Source organism: Haemaphysalis longicornis, unplaced genomic scaffold, assembly GCF_048455015.1.
Source record: "Haemaphysalis longicornis isolate Haplotype H1 unplaced genomic scaffold, Haemaphysalis longicornis Haplotype H1 scaffold_12, whole genome shotgun sequence".
In the NCBI taxonomy this organism is placed as follows: Eukaryota; Metazoa; Arthropoda; class Arachnida; order Ixodida; family Ixodidae; genus Haemaphysalis; species Haemaphysalis longicornis.
The window spans coordinates 91,967,593-91,987,818 of record NW_027526225.1 but is presented as its reverse complement, the minus strand read 5'-3'; the positions used below and the strand labels follow the sequence as shown (position 1 = coordinate 91,987,818).

General features: G+C 48.7%; 1 protein-coding gene across 3 annotated transcripts in view; it reads right to left on the bottom strand.

The window, feature by feature from the left end:
• Positions 1 to 830: 830 nt before the first annotated feature.
• LOC144163022 (A disintegrin and metalloproteinase with thrombospondin motifs 18-like) overlaps positions 831 to 20,226 on the bottom strand; it is a 174,086-nt gene continuing 154,690 nt past the window's right edge. For all 3 annotated transcript variants that reach the window (XM_077693800.1, XM_077693801.1, XM_077693799.1), the window contains 12 exons: positions 19,030 to 19,096; positions 18,204 to 18,324; positions 17,078 to 17,229; positions 15,116 to 15,339; positions 13,932 to 13,986; positions 12,082 to 12,193; positions 9,556 to 9,710; positions 8,279 to 8,312; positions 6,007 to 6,246; positions 4,598 to 4,727; positions 3,559 to 3,808; positions 831 to 1,050 (listed from right to left, as the gene is read on the bottom strand). In XM_077693800.1, coding sequence (XP_077549926.1) covers positions 3,571 to 3,808; positions 4,598 to 4,727; positions 6,007 to 6,246; positions 8,279 to 8,312; positions 9,556 to 9,710; positions 12,082 to 12,193; positions 13,932 to 13,986; positions 15,116 to 15,339; positions 17,078 to 17,229; positions 18,204 to 18,324; positions 19,030 to 19,096 — 1,528 coding nt within the window. In that variant the 3' untranslated portion in view covers positions 831 to 1,050; positions 3,559 to 3,570. The remainder of the gene's footprint in view (positions 1,051 to 3,558; positions 3,809 to 4,597; positions 4,728 to 6,006; positions 6,247 to 8,278; positions 8,313 to 9,555; positions 9,711 to 12,081; positions 12,194 to 13,931; positions 13,987 to 15,115; positions 15,340 to 17,077; positions 17,230 to 18,203; positions 18,325 to 19,029; positions 19,097 to 20,226) is intronic.

Below are 20,226 nucleotides of genomic sequence, written 5' to 3'. Positions count from 1 at the left end.
TATTCGCTTATCTGAATTAGTGCAGAATGACAAAATACCTTGCAATTTTTCTATTTTCGGTAGATTGCAAAGAATACTGCTCCTTCGGACGCGGCACCTCGCGACGTGTCCAAACTAGTTTGCCAATTAAAACTGTTGTCTTAGCAGAAAATTTAGTTGTTAGACCAGCGGCTGTCCTTGTGTTGCACTTCCATCGTCTTCGTCTAAGTTCGCGCTGGCTTCATCCAAGAAAATTTAAGTGAGAACAATGTTTCGGTTTCGCTTAGAAGTTAGCTGAGAAGTCCCCAAAAAGCGACGGGAATTGTTTTATCTTGTTTCCTCAACATCAACACCATTGTGTACTGTTGGCTTTCCTGCAGTGCGTTTTGGTTACACCGCCGTCATCAGTCAGACCGAGAAAGCTTCGCTGTATTAATTAAGGTGTTTGCTCAGGAATTATGGTCTAAAATCTTGTATGTTTGCCCTAGGGTCTGGCGCCTTTCATTAAGGGCTCTTATTTTATTAAATACCTCGTATAGTCAGTGTATAGCGTACAGCTCCGGGATAATTGGAGATCTATGGGAGAGGCATTTGCCTTGCATTGGGCGTAGATAGGATGTTGTTGTTGTTGATGATGATGGTGATGATGATGATGATAGCCCGTGTATGCCTACAGAGCGCATCGTGGCGAAGTCGCATTCAAGGAATACTACAATTGCTCTTCTACTTAACCCGTAGAGAACACCGTCATATCCCATTTACTGTGAAAGGCGACGCAACTAGAAGACAAAACCAACATGCAACGACAATCAGCAAGATATATTCCCTCGCCTCTGTAAGGAGGAGCGTCCTTTAATAACATGGAAATGCTTCTGTGTTTTATTGTGACGGCGCTAGAAGAATGCGTAACAAATAAGTTATAACGGTAGGCGGGACGCGTCCTTCTCCACCGCAACTTGCGAGCGTTCGTCTTGGCGACGGGGAGCTGGACGTGTCTTCGAGAAGCGGCTGCGTTGCGGGCCGCACAGCAGCCTAGAGCGCTGGAGTCGAGAAATACGATGGCGGTTCCACCTGCGCGAAAAGAGAAGTGGCAGGCGATCGTGTGGACGTGGTTCACACAGTATGTTTTAGCAGCGAAGCTGTTTAAGCTGGGCGGTTGGGCCGGCGAACGTGCGCACGAAAACCTCGCCGTGAGCGATGACTTCATCGCGCGCGCCGGCTCGCTGCGCTCGGGCGTAAGGCCCTTACTGGGGCGGGACTTGTGGCGCCTGTCGGAGGCGTGATACAACTAGTGTAAGCACGTGCTTTGAAAACCCGTCGCGGGGTGGCCGCTGTATCGCTTGTTGCGACGAGTGCAAAGAGAAGAATTAATGAAAAAAAAAAATGACACAATTCAAAATGCTGAGCTGAGAAGCGAATACGTTAATAAACGTCTTAATTAGCGACCCACACGCCAAACGACACCGACCGAGCCCAAAAATTTGAGCAAACACTCGTCCCGCTGCGCCCTCCGCTACCCTTTGGAGCTTCACCGCAAAGCCGATGGGCAGGCGTACATTGTACGTATTTTAATGACCGAGTGTTTATTGCTCTTTCGGGGCTCTAACAACGACACAACGCGGAAAAATTGACCGAATCTCGAAGCACAACCACGCAAAAAAAATGGCCGAGTCTCCAAGTATAACCACGCATAAGCTTTCCCAACCAAGAGTAAGCTATAGGCGGGGCAGCCAGCTTCGCTGTTTTTCCAGTCTTCGCGCCATTAGTGTGAAGCTGCCGCAATTTTTAGATGCGACTGCATCTCATTCACTCGCCTTGTCCCTCCATACGGCGTTGTTGTTGTCGATCCACACCCCTCCCCCATTCTCGTCGCCGCGCGAGCTTCGCTCTCCGCCGCTCACCCTTTCTCCTCTCCGATAGCGAACACTCTCTCGCGAGGGTCATTGGATTAGATTCGATTCGATTGGCTTTGCTTGGCTTGGATTGGATTGGATTAAAGTGGATTGTGTTGGATTGTGTTGCGTCATAGCCGCGGTAGGGGGTTCACAGCACGTTTCACGCGATGGGAGAATCAACCTAACGGAAACAACAACGGAACCCCCTATGCGTCGCACCTACACAGGGGTTCCCGCGAGGGGAGGCGGGAGTAATTTTTTTTTACGGCAAAGCGGGTACAATCTGGGTCGCGGAGCCTCCTTCCCTCTATTTTTTGGGTGTAGGTGAGACACACGAACGAAAAGTCGCAAATAAATGTTCGTACCAAGTGCTACTTCCTTACAAAAGAACATGTGTGAAATTGCACAGTCCAGGTATGCCAGTACAAGCTGCGTAAAGAATGGGTTCTTTTTTTACGACTACCATGGATTCGTTTTTGTATTTAGAGTTAAATACTAACTGTTTATATTATCACAATGCTTATGTTTTGCAATCAAATTTCCCCAGCTAAGTTACAATTTTAAGAAAATTAAAGGCTATTGTTTTTTTTCTTCGTATGCCCGCAGCACCCGTTGAGACCGATCAGCGCCCCAGTACAAGCTGCCATCACAAAGCTCCTATTATTCCGGTCAAGCAATGACCATTGCTTCTCTGAACTCTTGTAATCAGCAGCAACTTTTTTTTTTTTTTTGGGGGGGGGGGGGGAATTGAAGCAATTCTGAGGTTATACGGAAGCTGGAAAGGACGGGTGATGATGGGAACGTACATCGGATTGAAAGCAACTTGGTGAAGTATCCATTGTCCCTCGTTTGCGCACGAAAAACGCGCCATTTGCCGGTCTTTATGCTGGTGTATGACATCTCCCAGGGTCAAGAACAGCCCCGTAGAGTATAGGCGCTCGCGGTGGGTGTACGGGATGTGAACGTTAAAGGAGTGTAAACTGACATGAAATTTTCGTTTTACGTTTTTTCGCTGCTATCTATAGAATGGCCCATTAGACGGTCGATCGCAGGGTAAATAATTATTTACACCCTCGATTAGCCGTGCCAGTTTCGCCTTCGACAAAACGAACATCGAAGTGGCCGCCATGACAGGACGGTGCTCGTGACGTCAACATTCTGGTCGCACCACGACGGTCTCGACAGGCACGCCCAGACAGGCCGTGGCATCCACAGCCCGGACATCATATGACGTCAGTCCTAAAACCGTGACGTCATCCTTTCGCCAAAGCAGCGCGCACCAACTGCAGCCAGCGCGCTGGCCACTCTAACGCATAGCTCTAACGTAGGAAGTTTGGAGCCAGTAGAAGATGGCGTCATAATGATGCCGATTGCGAAAGGGTATTCGTTCTGAGCTTTCTCGTGCGCGCAAAAATTAAAATGGACTTAAATATATTATACTGAATGGTTACTGTTAAAACTTGCTGGAAAATATCTCAATATACACAGCAAGACCTTTACGTAGTTATCCCAGCTCTAAAATTTCGTGCCAGTTCTCCCTTAATGGTGGTCTTATACAGTGTATGAAGTGCGACCTCAATGTGACATCTCTGGGGGCAAGTCAGAGCAGGGTATGGAATGGTATAAATAATTTTGCTGAGACCTAAGGCGTGTACGGGCTAGGTTCTTTTGACACAGAACACACCTGTGCACGGGGTCACGAGGCGGCAGGCAGGGCGGTTCCGGCAGGCGGCGCTGGCTGCGGCGGCGGCGCCAGAAGGGCGCACTTCCTGAGGCTCGGGGGTCGGGGCCGCGGGCATCGCCCGTCGGGGACTAGTGAGAAGAGCGGCGGCGCCAGGGGCTCCACGCACACCACCAGGCGGCTCTGCACGCCCTGCGCCGGGGAGGAGGAGGAGGAGGCCGAGCACGTGCCGCGCCACGGCTCCACGTGCCACCTGCCGAAGGAAATTTTCATCAATTTTTTTTTTTCTCCAAATCTTAGTTTCTTAAATCGAGCACAGTAACCCCAATAAAGTTCCCGATCCTGGCCAATCTTACATGTAGGTATGCGCCACAAACAAAGGAACAACAACAACAAAAAGGAAAAACCACTCCGTGCATCATGTGTCCACGTCGCGGCTTTTGCAAAAGCTTTTAAAGCGAAAGTCTTGGCGCCGCATCAAACGTTAAAAGTGGCCGTAGTCGTAGTTGCATTCGGGTAAAACACGAACGGTACCAAAATGGCTGCCGCTGCAGAGAGAAAACTAATTGGCTTCGTGTGGGATTTCAGCTCGGGTCTCCAGGGGAACAGCCGGGTGCGCTAATCACAGTGTTAATCCTGTACCCTGCCGGAATAAATGAAAGAATTAGCATGATGCGTGTGCCGTGAGACCCGCACGTGACAGCACGTGCGCAGAACGGGTGTAGCGAGAAGTACGGCCAGTCTGTCTGTCGGAGTAATATGCGTCAGAACGCGAAGAAAATAAAGCGAAGAAAGATACCCAAATGCCATGTAGTAGTTGTAATCGCTAGGCCTTTGCCTCCAAAGGTCGTAAGCAGACCTAAGCAATGATGATTTTTTAGAAGAACGTAGGCAAGCCTGCATTACTAGGACACCATGACGGAATGACAAAGAAAATAGCCCCACAATGGCCGCTTGGGCCCACAATTACGGGCTGTATATTGTTGACATAAAGTTGGACAAGACAGGCATGTTCCTCACAGGAAAAAATGATAGGACCAACCTTCCGGTGCATGGATCAGTATTGCACGCAACGGAGCCCGTCTTCAGCGTTGGCTTCCGACGTTCGTCGCATCGGCTCCCGTTCCCATGGTTGTCTCGAGCTTCGCATTGGACCGTCACGTTACGGATGCCTGCGGCCACGCAGAGGCACCGTCGTTGGTACAGGGAAGATGGCGTCTCGTTCAATAAAAAACTTAATGCAGTTCCACTCAACGTGAAAGCTGTCAAAAGTGCGGAGCAGTGATTCACCAGAGGGTCTGTGGCGCCATCTCTTGACTAGTTTTAGTATCAGCCTGATGATGATACCGAAAGTAATCAAGAGAGCGCGGCCTTTAAAACTTGATACACTTTGCGAGAAGTGTCTCGTTAATCCCCGCCCTCCTTCCTAACCAACATTGACGTTCCTATCTGCGGAGCAAAGCAAGTCATTACTCTTAATCTTTAAAGGGAGACTGAAGTTAGCTTTCTGAACTTTCGCGTCGTGCGGTTCCTCTTTTTCGTTATTAAGTGGATGCCATGAGCAGTTAGTTCCCCCACAGTGTTTGTAAAAAAAGAAAATACCACATGCTCTGATTGGTTGTCTTACGAACCAGGACAGTGACGTCGCACCGGAAGTTTGATCAATTTCACCCCGAGGTCTTTCTCGCAAGTGTGGTCTTGCGGACCGGATGAGGAGGGAGAAACGACGCTTTGAACGCACAGTTCCCGCCAGAAAGAGAAAAGTGCGCGTCGTTATATATGCCGAATAAGCTCAGAACATGGCCGACGCTGTCCTTTATCTGGGAAGCCAATTGGACAATGTTTTCAACTAACTTCATGTGTTCATAGAAAACGACCAGGCATAAGCACTTTATTAAAATTAGCATAATAAAAAAAACAAAGTGCCACAAATGAGCTTCTCTTGTTTTCTTTTGCGCACCACCAGTGGTTAGCGAGTAAAGCTCCGCCGTGTATTCACGGAGTTTCCCTCGGGCTATTACCCTAATTTATAAAAAAAATTCTTAAAATGTTTCTACACCCCACATTTTTAAAGAAGCCTGTATGCCTGTTGAGGCTGCAGCTTTGGTAATTTTCCCAGCGGGTGACCTCAATGCGTGCGCCGTACGCCGCACTCAAAAGTATATACGTCTGTTGTAGCTTTCAGCTAATACCAGAAAAAATTTCATTCTGACTCAGTTACCGCGGAAACAATTGATTCAGGTCTACTACCCAATGTCTAACGAGAAGAGCTGCCCTATGAACATGTTTAGGGGTTCCCCAGCAGAAGGTTGGCAGAAAATTCGCGTTTTTATTTCTCTTCAAGCGTGTGGCTCAAAAGGACCGCTCTCCCAGGCTGAAAGCTCTCTTTGGAGCCTAACAAACCGCAGGCCACTTCGAAAAGACGCAGCGATGAAGAAGAAATGTACGCACCTCCTCCACACATGTGCGAGCAGTCTGACATGAGAATCTTCCATAATGAGTACGACGCATCTAAGGTTTCGTTTGACTGTGTGCGCGGCAGAAGTCGTCCGTCGTCCTTCCACTCTTCCTCCCACCGGACGTCGCCTTCCTCGATGGCCACGAGCGTCGTCCCGTTGCCGCTGGGCAGTGAGCTCCGCTTGATTCTGCGTCGTCGGCGCCTTCGCTGGAGGGCTCGCGGCGTCACGCTGTCTGCATTCGTCAGTCAACACACAAACGTAAGCGCCAAATCACCATATCGAATACAGCCGAGCCCGCTTACGACGAACACATCGGTAAACTGAAATGAGTTCGTTAGACCCACTCTTCCCTATATCCGGACACAAAATCAATGTATACAAATGGTAACGAGAAACGAAGATTTGTTCGTTATAGCCGCTATTTTGTTAAAACCGGGTTCGCTACTGTGCTCTACTGAATATGCATTTGAGAAAAAATGGCTCAGGCCTATGACTTCTAAACCCAGCTATCACGAGCGAAAGCGATGATTAGGCACACACCGTTTCGTGAAAGCTTGCCTTTGCTTGAGATTTCGCGGCTTGCCGATTGGATTCATTTTTTTCGCTTGCGCTAAACAGCATGCATACATAGACCAGTCGGCACGCCATCAACGGCGAACCATCCGTTAAACTCTCGTCTAGTCACGGGGTTCGCAAACGAAGCGGCCGTTTCACCCTCTCCTGGTCACGTGGTACCGCAGCGGCCAGTCTCCAAGCGAGCGAAGCGATAAGTAAAAAAAAAAAAAACTGTGGTTGATTCATCCGTCACAGGAATCGGCAAAATACGAAAATGAAATGTGCAGCGAAATCTGCGGCTCAGCATGATTTGCGGGTCGGTGGCTGTCTTGTGGGTGTGCTTGGCGAGCGACGTCCTGCTGGCGGGTCGCTTCGGAAAAGGTGTACTGGGACGGTATTCTCGTAACTGTCCCCTTTGAAAACTTCCCTTTTGCGTCCCTTTCATCGTGACGTACTTCCGGTTAAGCAGTGGGCCTTTGATTCAAATACCGTAACTGGTCTTGCAAACGCATTTTAATGAAGTGAAACCGTATCAGATTATCTTATGTGTTTTTTGTTCCGCGAGCGAATCAACAATAAGGCGACGAAAAATCGTCTGCTCCAAATCGTCTGCTCCGAGTAGCCACGGCTCATAGGGCGTCACATCTTGTAAGGCGTCACATCCGGGTGTTCGCTTTTAGCCAATCAGGGCTCGCTCAAAAGGGACAATTTTGAAAAGGGACACAAAAAGGACAAAACACGGGAATACCGCCCCTGGTGTCATTTCCGTGACGGATATGACGTCAGTGAAATCTTCGTGTATACGAGAATAAAACACCTTCGTGTTAAAAAAAGCGCAACTTGCCCGCCAGCCGTTGATTGTGGGGTTTAACGCAACGAAGCTACACTAGGGCTGTGAGGCGCGCAGTAGTGGAGCGCTCCGGATTAGTTTTGACCACCTGGGCATCTTTAACGTGCGCCGAAATCTCGACACACGGGCGTTTTCACTTTTCGCCTGCGTCTAAAAATCAGCCACTGCGGCCGGGTTCGAACCCATTTCGTTGTGCTCAGCAGCTCAACGCCTTAGCCTCTTAGCCTCCGCGGCGCTGGCGGCTGAAGGTAACTTGCGACGCGATGAATGAACTTGAAGGAAGTACAGGTGCCGTCAAAAGTAATTGGAACACGGTCTACTAAATTTACAGAATTTATTCTTCCGGAGACTGCTTGGCTGCATTGGTGTGCGTTTAAAGGAGTACTCGCTAATTTAAAGGCTTCCTGTAAACAGGTAATGGCTGTCATAAAGCAAGCAAGACACATATATTGTGATATTCACAAATCCTCGTTTCAATTACTTATGACGGCACCTGTACGGTAATAGAGCTTTCGCTCTAAAACGGCAGCAATTCCAATTTACCGAGAAACTATGCCGCAAGGTGTTCGAACACACCCCCTCTGAGTTCACAGATTTGCTGTATAAGTTTGTGTGTAACTAAGCCCCATCAAAGTGTTACTTATTTGTCGTACGGAAAAGGGCGAACGTTTTCTTGTTCTGTTTCGCTCCCCCCCCCCCCTCTACCTAAAAATTATCATTTGTAAATACACAGCTCCACGTGTCTTCTACTGTCTTCGCGCTCTTGTTCACTGTTTCCTTCCGGGTGAACTCCATTTGACCCCGATCAAGTAGAGAACTGTCAGCGTTGATCTGATTTAATGATCATCAACAGCCTCACCTTCATCCTGCGGGGTTCCTTCTTCTGTAAATGCCTGCGAAAGAGAACGAGAAGGCTCGATCAAGCACCCTAGCTGACGATTAGCTTCGCACAAAGAGCGGCAGCCCCGCAATTGACGATCATCATCATCATCATCATCATCATCATCATCATCATCATCCTGTCCACGCCCACTGCAGGGCAAGGGCCTCTCCCATGGATCTCCAAGTACCCCGGTCCTGTGCCAACTGTGACCAATTTATTTTATCCCCGCAAACTTCTTGATATCATCTGCCCACCTAACTTTCTGCCGCCCCCTGCAACGCTTGCCTTCTCCAGGGATCGACTCTGTTACCCTTAAAGACCAACGGTTATCTTGCCTTCGCATTACATGCCCTTCCCACGTCCATTTCTTCTTCTTAATTTCTACTAATATGTCCTTAGCACGCGTTTGTTTCCTGACCCACTCCGCTCTCTTCTTGTCCCTTAAAGGAGTACTGACACGAAATTTCAAAGCTGAGATAACTATGTAAAACGCTTCCTTTTTATCAGGAGATATCTCCCAGCAAGTTTCAACAGCAACCGTTCAGCGAAACATATTTAAAATCCATTTTAATCTTCGCCCGCACGAGAAAGCCCAGAGCGGGCCGACGTGACATCATCTGCTACGTGCCCCAAACTGCCGACGTCGGGGCTCCCGTGACGAAGCCGACGCGCTGGCTGTGGTTGGCGCGCGCTGCTCGGGCGTGCGTACACGTCATGGTTTTGGGACTGACGTCATGCTGCCCGGGCCTGTGGGTACAGTGGCTAGCCTATTCTAGCCACTGTACTGCGGGGACGGCGAAAACCTCGGCCGGTCTGGGCGCGCGCGTGCGCTCGCTCGCGCGCGCTTCCAGAGAGGCAGCGATACGGCAAGAATGGTGACGTCATGTTATACAAGCTGTCATGGCGGCCGCTCGGCGTTTTTCAGTCGAAACCGAAACTGGCACGAATAAACGACGGCGTAAATGAATGTTTACGCTCCGCTCGACCGTCTAATCTGTCACTCTATGATTAGTGGGCTGGTAGGCACGCATAGCAGCGAAAAAAACGTAACATAAAAATTTCGTGTCAGTACTCCTTTAATGTCACACCTATCATCTTCCGTTCCACTGCTCGCTGAGTCGTCCTCAATTCAAGTTGAACCCTCTTGGTGAGCCTCCAAGTTTCTGCGACGTAGGTCAGTACCGGTAAGATGCAGCTGTCATACACTTCCCCCTTCAGGTGACACTGTAACGGCGTTGCGAGTCAGTACACACCTGGCATCGGCCGCTGACGCAGAAGGCCCTCCCCCGTCCCCCGCTGCAGTCGGTGCCGAAGGGGAAGCGTCCTTCGTCGAACACGTCCATCTGGTAGTGCGTATCCTTCCACACGCGATCCTGGCACGCAACCACGCACGATACGTGGGGGTTGCCTGCAGTACGGAAACGCCCTCGTTCAGACATGTATGAAGGTCCCTAATATATCGACGAAAGCATTGACACTACCTTGGGATCAAGACGCTCAGCTCTTCGAGTCTTCCTAATGTTTGCGACGTTCCACTTCTAAGCATCTGTTTTATGCCGCGGTGGCGCGTTTTAAAGCGAGGCTTTAAAACGCACCACTGTAAAACGCGTGCTCTCATAACACCCTGTTCGGTTCTTCTCTCCCTCAACTTTACCAGGATGGAGGAGGTTGTACAGAGGGCAACACACTTGTCCATAACACAGGTTTCGTACTTATAGCCTTACCTTGCCTCAACCGAAAAGCAATTGAAGAAAACTATTGTGTCATTCTGAAGTCTTAAACATAAATTTTGACCTCAACGTTTTTTGTGACAAGTTTGAGTACGCAGTTTTGAGAGGTAACTAGTTGAAGTTGAACTCAGTGTTATAGACAAGGGTGTTGCGCACTGCACTACGAAGGATCCGTCTGCGCGTGGCTCTTACTCCTGCCCGCACGAGTGGATGGAAAGGGGATTACCGAGGTCATGTGAAATGTCCAACCTGCTCTGATGAAACGCTTCCGGCAGACCTTCACCACCTATTATGAACATGCCCTGGAACTAAGGACGTTCGAAGGAAATGTTTGGTGGCAGAAGGCCTAAATTTGCGGCAAGACACGCATTACCATCGGTGGCTCCATGATCGTGCCTACCGTTCCTTGCGGACTATATACCCGGGGGGCCAACCTATAGTTCATATCACAAGCTAGCTGCAGCACTGTGGAGGCTACATTGTTATCAATAGTGCGCCCACTGAGGGCGCCTAATCCGCCGTGAAAGGGGTCCTGAAAGGACACTCCCTTCTCCCCTCTCGGCAAGTGGCACCGCACGGGCCCGGCGCCTTTTGTCGCTTCCTTCGCGGTGAGTTAGGTGCCCTGAGGGGGACAACAATGTAGCCTCCACAGTGCTGCAGCTAGCTTGTCCTATGAACTATAGTTTCCTGGATATAAATCAGACTCGCTTAATGTCTACTAAGCCTTGAGGCTATTAAATATAGGAAAAAAACAACAACAAAACGTGGTGTCACAGAGTGGACTTGCTTAATGTCTGCTAAGCCTTGAGGCTATTAAATATAGGAAAAAAACAACAACAAAACGTGGTGTCACATGTTGCCACGTAGCACCACTTTAAAAGTTTAAACGTTTAAAGCTTTAAAACGAAGCTTTAAAGCAGCTCTTTGAGTCTTCGTAATGCTGCGACGTTCGAATTTTAAACATCTATTTTTTCGCGGTGGTGCGCTTTAAAGCGAAACTTTCTTTGGTTCCCTGGTGGCGACCGTCCAGACTAAAACACAGTGCAGGAAAGGCAACTTTCTCTGACGACGATGATGATCGTGGGGGAAACGAAACATGGTCGAAACGTGAACCTTTCTCTGGTCCAAGGTCAAATTCTTCGAAGTCCAAAGTCGAAGTCCAAAATCCAAATCGTTACGCCCAAAATTCAATTCAGGAAAGCGAATTCACGTAATGGGTTTTTACAAAGCCACATCAAACGAATCAAGAAAAAAAAAACGTGTCCCGCCATCGTAGGAATTGAACCTGGCTCCCCCGCATTATGAAGCCGACGTCTATCAGAGTGCCATTCCGACACGATCGGTTTGCGGTGGAAGAAAGCTACGCGTTAAAACTATCTCTTTCAATAGGCGAAGGGGCGTTTGAATTTGTCGCTGTACAATCGCCAACGCCTCAGATCCTCAGTCCAGTGCAGTCAGCCAGCAGTCAACCAGTTGGATGTTCTTATTTTGTTGCCGCCCCATTCATTACTAGCGAAGAAACCAGAGACCGGCCGCCCAGGCTCGTTTGATTGTTCCTTGACAGCTTAAGCCTCACTGCCATGGCTGAAATGGCTCTCATGTGGCACATAGCTGCCTTGGTAGAATCGGTGTCAAAGCAGTGACTCGCAGTCACTGTCGGAAGACTTTAACCGCTATGAATTTGTTCAGTATAATGGCATGCATTTGTTGTCACTGAGAGAAGTAAGCTGTCGCCCAATCCGTCCTTTTCTCGTAAAAAGAGCCGGGCCATCTGTGTTTCATAGAATGTCATTCTCTGATTCACGTTATTTCGGTTATGTATGCAATTTGCTTGTCCATGGTAACTTATTACGCCAACTCAGCCTCCTTTTCCCATAGTTCTCTCATGAACATTTACCCTGGCAACGTCCTTGTATGATATCGTGGCCATTAAACCCGAGATCCAGTGACAAGACTTTTTGAGAATTCGTTAGGCCTAGAATTTTGTATGAATTTCATTTACTGGGGAGAGCATCGAAGGGAGAGCCACCGCTAGATGTCTCCACTTACCCTGCTGAAGCGGAAGCTGTCTCCCACGACCGCTGAGCAGGCTCACGTACTTCCGCCGGTACTTCTCGCAAACCTTGGTCGCGTACTGGTCCGCACTCACCAGGCCACGGCACTGCGGGTAAGAAGCGAAAGCCGTGACTGGAACGACGTACGGCTCTTCGACACAACCAGCGCGCGGTCAGGGATTAATAGCGGAAAGATTGGGTTTTGATAAAAGGCCACCGCCAGCCTTACAGCCTAATTTTACTTGCGGAGCAGTCGTTTCAATACAAGTTTTATCCACGGTATAGATGGTATTCACGGAAAAGTTTAGCTGTCAATTTCTTCGCTTGGCAACACTGGAAACGGCCACGGACATGGCGCGGCTTGTGCGACTGCGCCTGCACGCCGCAGAGGGAAAAAACACCGGAGTGCGTAGTCTGCTCCGTTTCAACCCGATCCTCAACGGTGGTATGTTATTAGTCGCACTCACATTGGAGTCGAGGCATTACTTTGGGTTCGGTGGGGTAGGGTTTGTAACGCCCAACACACATCATGTGCTCAGCACGGGCAAGTACAGCAATCCCGCGGAGCCCGACGTAAGCATGTGATGGCGCACTCACACGGTTGCCTGCGTGCGTGCTTCGCCAGTGAATACAACCTATACGCAAGAACTTCCCTAAGGCCAGTGCTCATTTGCAATACATTTGCAGTAAATGATTAAAAAGGCCGTGAAAATATTGCACTGCTGCGCAATTAAACTTTGGTTTTGAGCTTTATTGAAGCAAAGAGGCGCACAGTATTCGCGTTTTAATTCATCAGGCACGTAAGCTGAACCGAATAGAACTTCGTGCCGCTGGCCGCTGATAGGCTTTTAACATCTACACTTCCGTCAGCCGACAGGCGAAAATTTTGGCAGGGCCGAATACCTGCACCATGTAGATACGCACACGAAAGAAACATTAAAAAATTGCCTAGTTCTATGCGGGATTGTCGTGTAGCGTGTAACATTTATGGTGGCGCCATCTTGGTCGAACTTTTGCTATTCATGGGGAAGGACGGAGTTGAACGAATTTGTGCGGTTCAAACCAGCTGGTGCAGTTTGTAGCTTTTGTTTTTCTTGCGTTTGGCGTGTCTCGGGGCAGCGCGAGGCAGATTATTTTCTTTTTGTTGTTTTTATGCCTTTATCTTAGTTCTGTCCAAAGTCATTTCTCAAAGCGGTGTATTTTGATTCGTGAACAGCCAATCAAACATAAATTTTCTCAATTTTCGCTTAATTACGTCTGTTCTTACCTAAATATTCCCAACTCTATCTCTGTACTAAGCAATGTTGAAATATATGGCCCGTGCCACTAATATATGTCTACAAGGATGTTGCCTATACAGTATATAGCTGAACACTTTTTCGGACTCCGAGAATTCGGAATTGCTGGATATTCCGGACTTTTCCGAGGAACCGCCAGTTGTGCCATAGGAGCACGACAGACGCATTTTTCGGATCGCTCTTTTATTCGGACTATTTTTCGTTCCCCTCCAGGTCCGAAAAATAGGTCGGATTCCGTCTTTAGGCTCACCATTAAGACGCACAGGTGACGCGAACAGGTTTCTGGACCACGAAAAAAAAAACTGCTCCAAAACTTACGAACGTAGTTAGCTATAGCTTAAGAATAATTCAGGTTGAATCGGGAAAGCTTAAATAAGACCTTCGACCGCCATTCATCTTTCTTCGCGGTGTTCACGCTTACTACGCCTGTCGATATGTCCTTTTCCACGCAGCAAATGAAGCAGTATACACGCCTACGGACTGGATAAACTTTCTTATAAAACGGCACACATGAAGTTACTTGATATTATCACGTTCGGCCCGTTACCTTTCGAGTAGAATCGCATAGCTTGTATGTTTCTTTCTTTCCGACGCACCGAGATCTGCAAAGCAAAGGCGAGATCTTAGCACACTACTGGGAGATAGCGGGCGACAGCATGCCGCGAAACTTCGTTAAAGAGCACTTTTTGATTGCGTAAAACTGGCATCACGGGTTCACCGCTTAATGCTGACCCAGTCTAAAATGGCAACAGGAATACCGCAGAAACATAAGAAGAATTTCTGTCGTACGACAAAAAACTTTGTTGCGACAACAGAAGTCCTGTTGTTAAGACAAAGCCAACTGTTGTTACGACAGTAACGACAAAGTCAATTTTCTCTACGACAGACATTCCTGTAGTACCAACAGAACTGCCTGTCGCTACAACAGCCATCATGCTGTCGTGACAAATTCAACTGTCAGAATAACGACACAAGCATAGGACAAGTTGATAGTACGACACGCGAAAATACAACAAACTGCAGGAACTTTTTTCTGTCGTCATTTATGTCCGCTATTATGTTCGTTATGTCCGTTATTGGCACCACAGGCGTACTGCTAGTGTCCCCTATCCCTCCAAGAACTGAGTTCCTACGACTCTCCCTAGGAACAAATATCCGTTTCGACTTGCGCGGGAAAGTCAGCAGAGGCGTCCTACGGTTGTGAGGCCAGCTTTCTAAGTACCGGTGTTGTTGCGAAATATATTTTAGCCGGTGCGTGTAGTGGATACACTACGGCGACTGCTAGATATTTCTCTAGAACATGTAAACAAGACAGCTCAACATAGTAAGGGAACACGACGAAAATGTTTCACGCCCCTCAACTGGGACTCAGCACGAAGCGGAGTACTTTCCACTTGCCTCAGCCTCCAGCTTCATTCTAACTTTATTACCGAGCTGCCATTATTAAATCGCGAAACCAATCACACATCGTGTTCTGTCTCCAAACATATAACTGAAGATTCTGTCATTGCCTGTGCTAGATAATTAAGAAGGTATAGCTATTAGAGGTCACCGTAATGTGACCGACCCTGCGTTGGCATAATATCACCCTAGTCGATAGCGCTCGGTGCTATATTTCATAGTTTAGGATTGTTCTTAGGCACATTTTTAGGACTTGGAGATCCTATAGTGGACAAATAAATGACCTCCACGGCAGTTACGCGGAAACCTCTGCAGCGCGCCCCTGCTCACATAGCGTTGCACTCTCTGGCGACCAGCTGGAATCCCGAGCCGCCGGCGAGGCACGAGTGCCGGCACTCGCTGACGGCGTGCCAGGGGCCCCAACCGGATGGCTGGTACGGCAAGCCGCCATTGTGGCTGCTCGCCGACGATGCCGCCATGAGCGGAGACTGGCGCACGGGGCAGGTAGCCTCGGCCGAGTCGTCCTCCGTGCTGCGGCCGTAGCAATCGAAAGCCTGGAGGAAGACGAACAGAAAGATGCGAACGGTCACACGAAAGTGAAACTGTCTCCAGTGAGGGCTGTTAACGTACGACTGCGCGACATGATGATTGTCCCCAAAGGTTATTTTTAACAGGGAAGCTGTTTAGCAAATCATATTTTTTTTCGTGTACGCAGTTAAAAATAGTAAGAAATTGCCGAGCGCGCTCACGTGAGCGCGGGCCTCGCGGTGACGGCCCGGCAGTTAACAAAACCAAGAAAATGCTGAGCGTTCGTGTGTGCGTGCCTCGCGGCGACCGCTCAGCGTCCCCGGCGCAAGCGAGGCAGACCCACGTGGGGATAACGGCCGAAATTGGACAAAAAAAAAAAAAAAAGAAGTCTCCAGCCTTCGCCGTAACCATGGCAACACTTTCTCGGAAGGAGAAAAACACTTCATAGCGTTACGCCCATCCAAGATGATTATCAATGATTATCACTTCAAAAAAAAATGACGGTAGCTCACACTTATAGCAACAAGGATGGAGTGAAGGTCGTTGCGGCAGCGAAGAAGAAGCAAGTCGGCTGCAATTGCGCACCTAAACCTTCGTGCTGGCCGTGATTGTTGCGTACAGCTTCGCTACATTCACTTTTTACGTGTTGGTGTGAGATTCCTTCATTTTTTATTTATCGTTCCCCTGCAGTGATTACTTTTAGTCGAGGATAAATCTTGTGAGTGCATACGTCTGTAATGTTCGAAAAGGGGATACGTGGGTATTGGGCTATCACTGTGAAATGATTCACACCCATGATTAAGGGCGATTCATCCTGTCTACAACTAACACAGTTACACCCTATAAAATCAAAACAAAAACACCCTTTAAACAGTGTTTTCTTGTGTTTTTGCTAGGGTGTAAGGGTGTTAAGACATGGACAATTCCCCTTAAGGGAGTAAGTCCTTTTACATTGTACGGAAGATTCCAGTGGCATTCAACTGACACTTAACGCCATGAAATTGAACGTCAATTGCAAATTCACAACTTTTAAGTGCTTAGGGAACCTCGGAATATGTTCTTTTTAGTTCCAGAGTGTACACTCTCAGACGTGCCGCGTAGTTATTTTCCCTTTCGTGCGAAAACAGTACCGAAACACTCGTATCCCGGACTTACGGAGGCTTTACGGGAACCACTAAGTACAGCCTTGTGGTCGCTGGCGAAGATCATTTCGAGGATAGCACATCGCATTCAGTAGATGACTTTAAAAAGCAAGTGGAGCTATGAAATCAGCAGCAGAAGATTACTAGCCTTCCCGGAGTGGCTGAAAGCCGTTTCTTCATGCTGCGATGGACACTCAGCCGCTAACGATAGTGACCAGTGGAATGACATTACACGCAACTGCGTTAATCATTAGCACGTGCCAAATTACGATACAAAAAATTAGCAGTGGCTTAACTCGGCTATGCCAGAATATACGTAGCGCGAGCTAAGGTTCAGCTGGTTTTTCTCAGCTTTCCTGGTTGTCTAGGATCAGCTGATTATCATGCTTACTGCTGCTAAAACGATTTTCAATCCAATCCAATCCAATACAGTCGCGGCGGCGGCGGTGGCTCCGGTGCACCAGCTGTGCGCCGTGAGACGTCACTGCTCCTCGCGCATGCGCAGCACGGCTCTTTAGGAGCTACGTGAAACTGCTCAACCTCGGCCAGTGTAGCTCACGCTACAAAACCGGGCTGTGCGCAGTCGTTAACGCGACAGGGAATGCCTTGCACACGCACCCACCTGGCACTCTCCGTCGACGCAGTAGCGGTTCGTGTTGCGTGCCTGTCTCCGCTGGCTGAGGCTCCAACAGGGCGTGCCGTCTGGGATGCGCCAACCGTGCGTCATGTAACCGCCGCCCCGCTTGCGACACCAAACGTAGCACGAGTGCGTGTCTGCCAGCAGAGAGGGAGGAAAGAAAGAAAGAGAGGGAGGAATTTTGAAGGGACCCTGCAACACTTTTGATAAGCGCTTTCACTCTTTTCTTTGCTTCTGGAACCACTGCGAAAGCTGTATAGTTATCGCCAGCACGGAGCGGCACTGCGTGATTTGCTCGTCGCACCAAATACGCCTTCCATTTCTGCTTTGTTTTTGTGGCCTTTTTTTACGTTGCTATCGAAAAGCGTTCATTGCTGCAACTGAAGGAAAACCGGCCAACAGCCGCTACAATGGCCTTAGTGACGTAATTCGAGCCGTCGAAGAACGTCAGGACCGGGAAAGAGAGAAAAATCTCTGGAGCGAGTTTACAAGTTATCTGATGGGCAAAGAGCAGCAATTTTTAGCTGAGGTGCTCTGCGCCCCCTAATCTAGTACTGGGTGTGTTGGGGGACTACGTTCTGCGAGCATTTAGGATTAAAAAAAAAACTGAAAAAAGTGTTGTAGGTTCCCTTCAACGCCTGGCCAGCCCGCCGTCGAAATACGGACGAAAGGATGGCAAGCTGACAAGCTTACTAGGCAGCAACGTATGAACGTCATACGATCATTGTGAAACTCTGGAGTGAAACCGAACATCGTGGCACTTTCCGGAAGCGTATCACTCGTGTTCCCTCCGGCCGGAACGTGCATTGGAAATTAAAGGAATGTAAACGCCGAACGTTCTTGCCAGTACGGAAGTAAGAGTACAGCTGAGGTTGTCGGTTCTATCATAGCCACAACGACTAACATCACGTTTTCTCGATACCGACAGTAGGGAACGCAATATACTTTATTTCTGGAGTGGCATGCAACAAATGATTTGCAGCTGTGAAAGGTCTGGAAGGATATGTCCTGCAAGCGGGGTGACAGTAGGTACGGAATGTTTTCAGTTTTGTGAAAATTCAGCACTCTCATTGTAATATTGGGAAGACAGAGTCTGCTGCACCGCACTCACAGTCCCTGCTGGGGAACTGCGTTCCGTAGGGCTCGATGGCCTTGTCTCGCGCTGACGCCTGGCGGCAGATGCCCAGCACGAAGTCGTCCAGCAGGCGCTGGCTCTTCGAGGACGTGCAGAGCTGCGTTAGAGACGGGACGGGACTCACGTCGAGATGTGCACTCCCCATTGCCATTCGCAGATACGCGTGAAGTATAGCAGTAAAGATTTTTATTGAAAAGAGATATCTAAACAGGAGAAGGGAAGAGGAGAGTTAAAACACTGGGACAATGGGACAGTTGTTGAATTTCACTGCGCCACTTCTTGATCGCGTTTACGAGGGTTTAGCTTTTCTTTTCCAACTCGTGGCATGAGTCCATCATTACTGGTATACCAGGAAAAACAGTTCAACCCGAGTAGGCCGGGTGAGGTTCCTCCACAGACAACGCGTGCCGGACCGCTAGTGCTATTTGGGGGAGATAATTCGGTGTCAAGTTGTTGCGGGTTTGGCTGAAATTGTGGAGACGTGAATGTGAAAGCACAGAAACGTTTTTATCTGGCAATATAACCACGGCTAGAAATTAAAGCAGTGCTAAGCTTGCAGATTACAGTTTCTAGAATGCAAATTCTAAAGGCCATAATCTTCAAGCATCTTAAGAGTACCATCTCCAGCCTTAAGGGTAATACTTTAATATCTCCTTAAGAGTAATATCTCTCAGCTCGGTCGGGGCTGCGGCCCAATGCAAGCCCTAATTTCTGCCTCAGCAGAAAATGTATGGTGTATACAACGCAAAGTTCTACTAAAAAACTGTTCAAAAGGACGATTCATATCGGCTAGGCCACCCACCTGTGTCGCGTCGCATATCTGGACCCTCTTGTCGGAACCCTCGCAGAATCGGCCTCCGTTTTGGGGACTGCGTGGAAGGGAATTGGAAAAAAATACTAAATATGTAAAGTCACCTATTCACACGCTCATACACGCAAAAGAAACGCTAACAATATCAAAAATCACTCCCATCTCCCCTCGCGGGAACCCCTGTGTAGATGCGACGCATAGGGGGTTCCGTTGTTGTTTCCGTTAGGTTGATTCTCCCATCGCGTGAAACGTGCCGTGAACCCCCTGCCGCGGCTATGACGCAACACAATCCAACACAATCCACTTTAATCCAATCCAATCCAAGCCAAGCCAAGCCAAGCCAAGCCAATCCAATCAAATTCAATCCAATGAACCTCGCGAGAGAGTGTTCGCTATCGGAGAGGAGAGGGGGTGAGCGGCGGAGAGCGCAGCTCGCGCGGCGAGGAGAATGGGGAAGGGCTGTGGACGGACAACAACAACGCCGTATGGAGCTACAAGGCGAGTGAATGAGATGCAGTCGCATCTAAAACTAATGAAATGAAGTCGCAGTTTCTAGCAGAATACCGCACCAATCCCAATAATGACAATGTGGCCATACGCAGGATACGCCCGAGGTTGGAAGTGGCGCCTGATGGGGGGCGAGGCAGGGAGTCACATACCCCCGCAACTTATTGAGGTCTCGGATGGCTTTAAAATGCGACAGCATGTCAACCAACAGTTATCAGACCTCAACATACGATTGCAACCACAGTGTGGAGCGTGGCATATGGTGCAACGTCTGTACGACATTTTCGGCAGCCTCAATTGGCGTAACACCACAGGGAAGTAGCACTTCAAAGAGACCATGACCACTAGAAAGGTTGCCAGATTTTAACCCTAAATACTGGTTTTTATTTTTTCAAGCCTTCGAGCTTTAAACGGCTACAACTAAGAATTCCGCCGCTGCACGCAACTTGTAATAAGATTGGCGCAGGCGTCTGCGCTTCCTCATTTCTTTCACCCACTTATGGAGAGCTCCTTTCTCTCTTCCTGCGGCAACGACATAATAGAGCTTTTACTGTGATGGCATCAAGTTTTTCTGCGGCTTTGTACTCACAGATTACGCTGTGGTAGACAGAAGAGATGCTAAGGAAAGTGAGACCTTCCACTGCTGCGATGATGGAAGACCAACGAAGCTGTATTGACGGA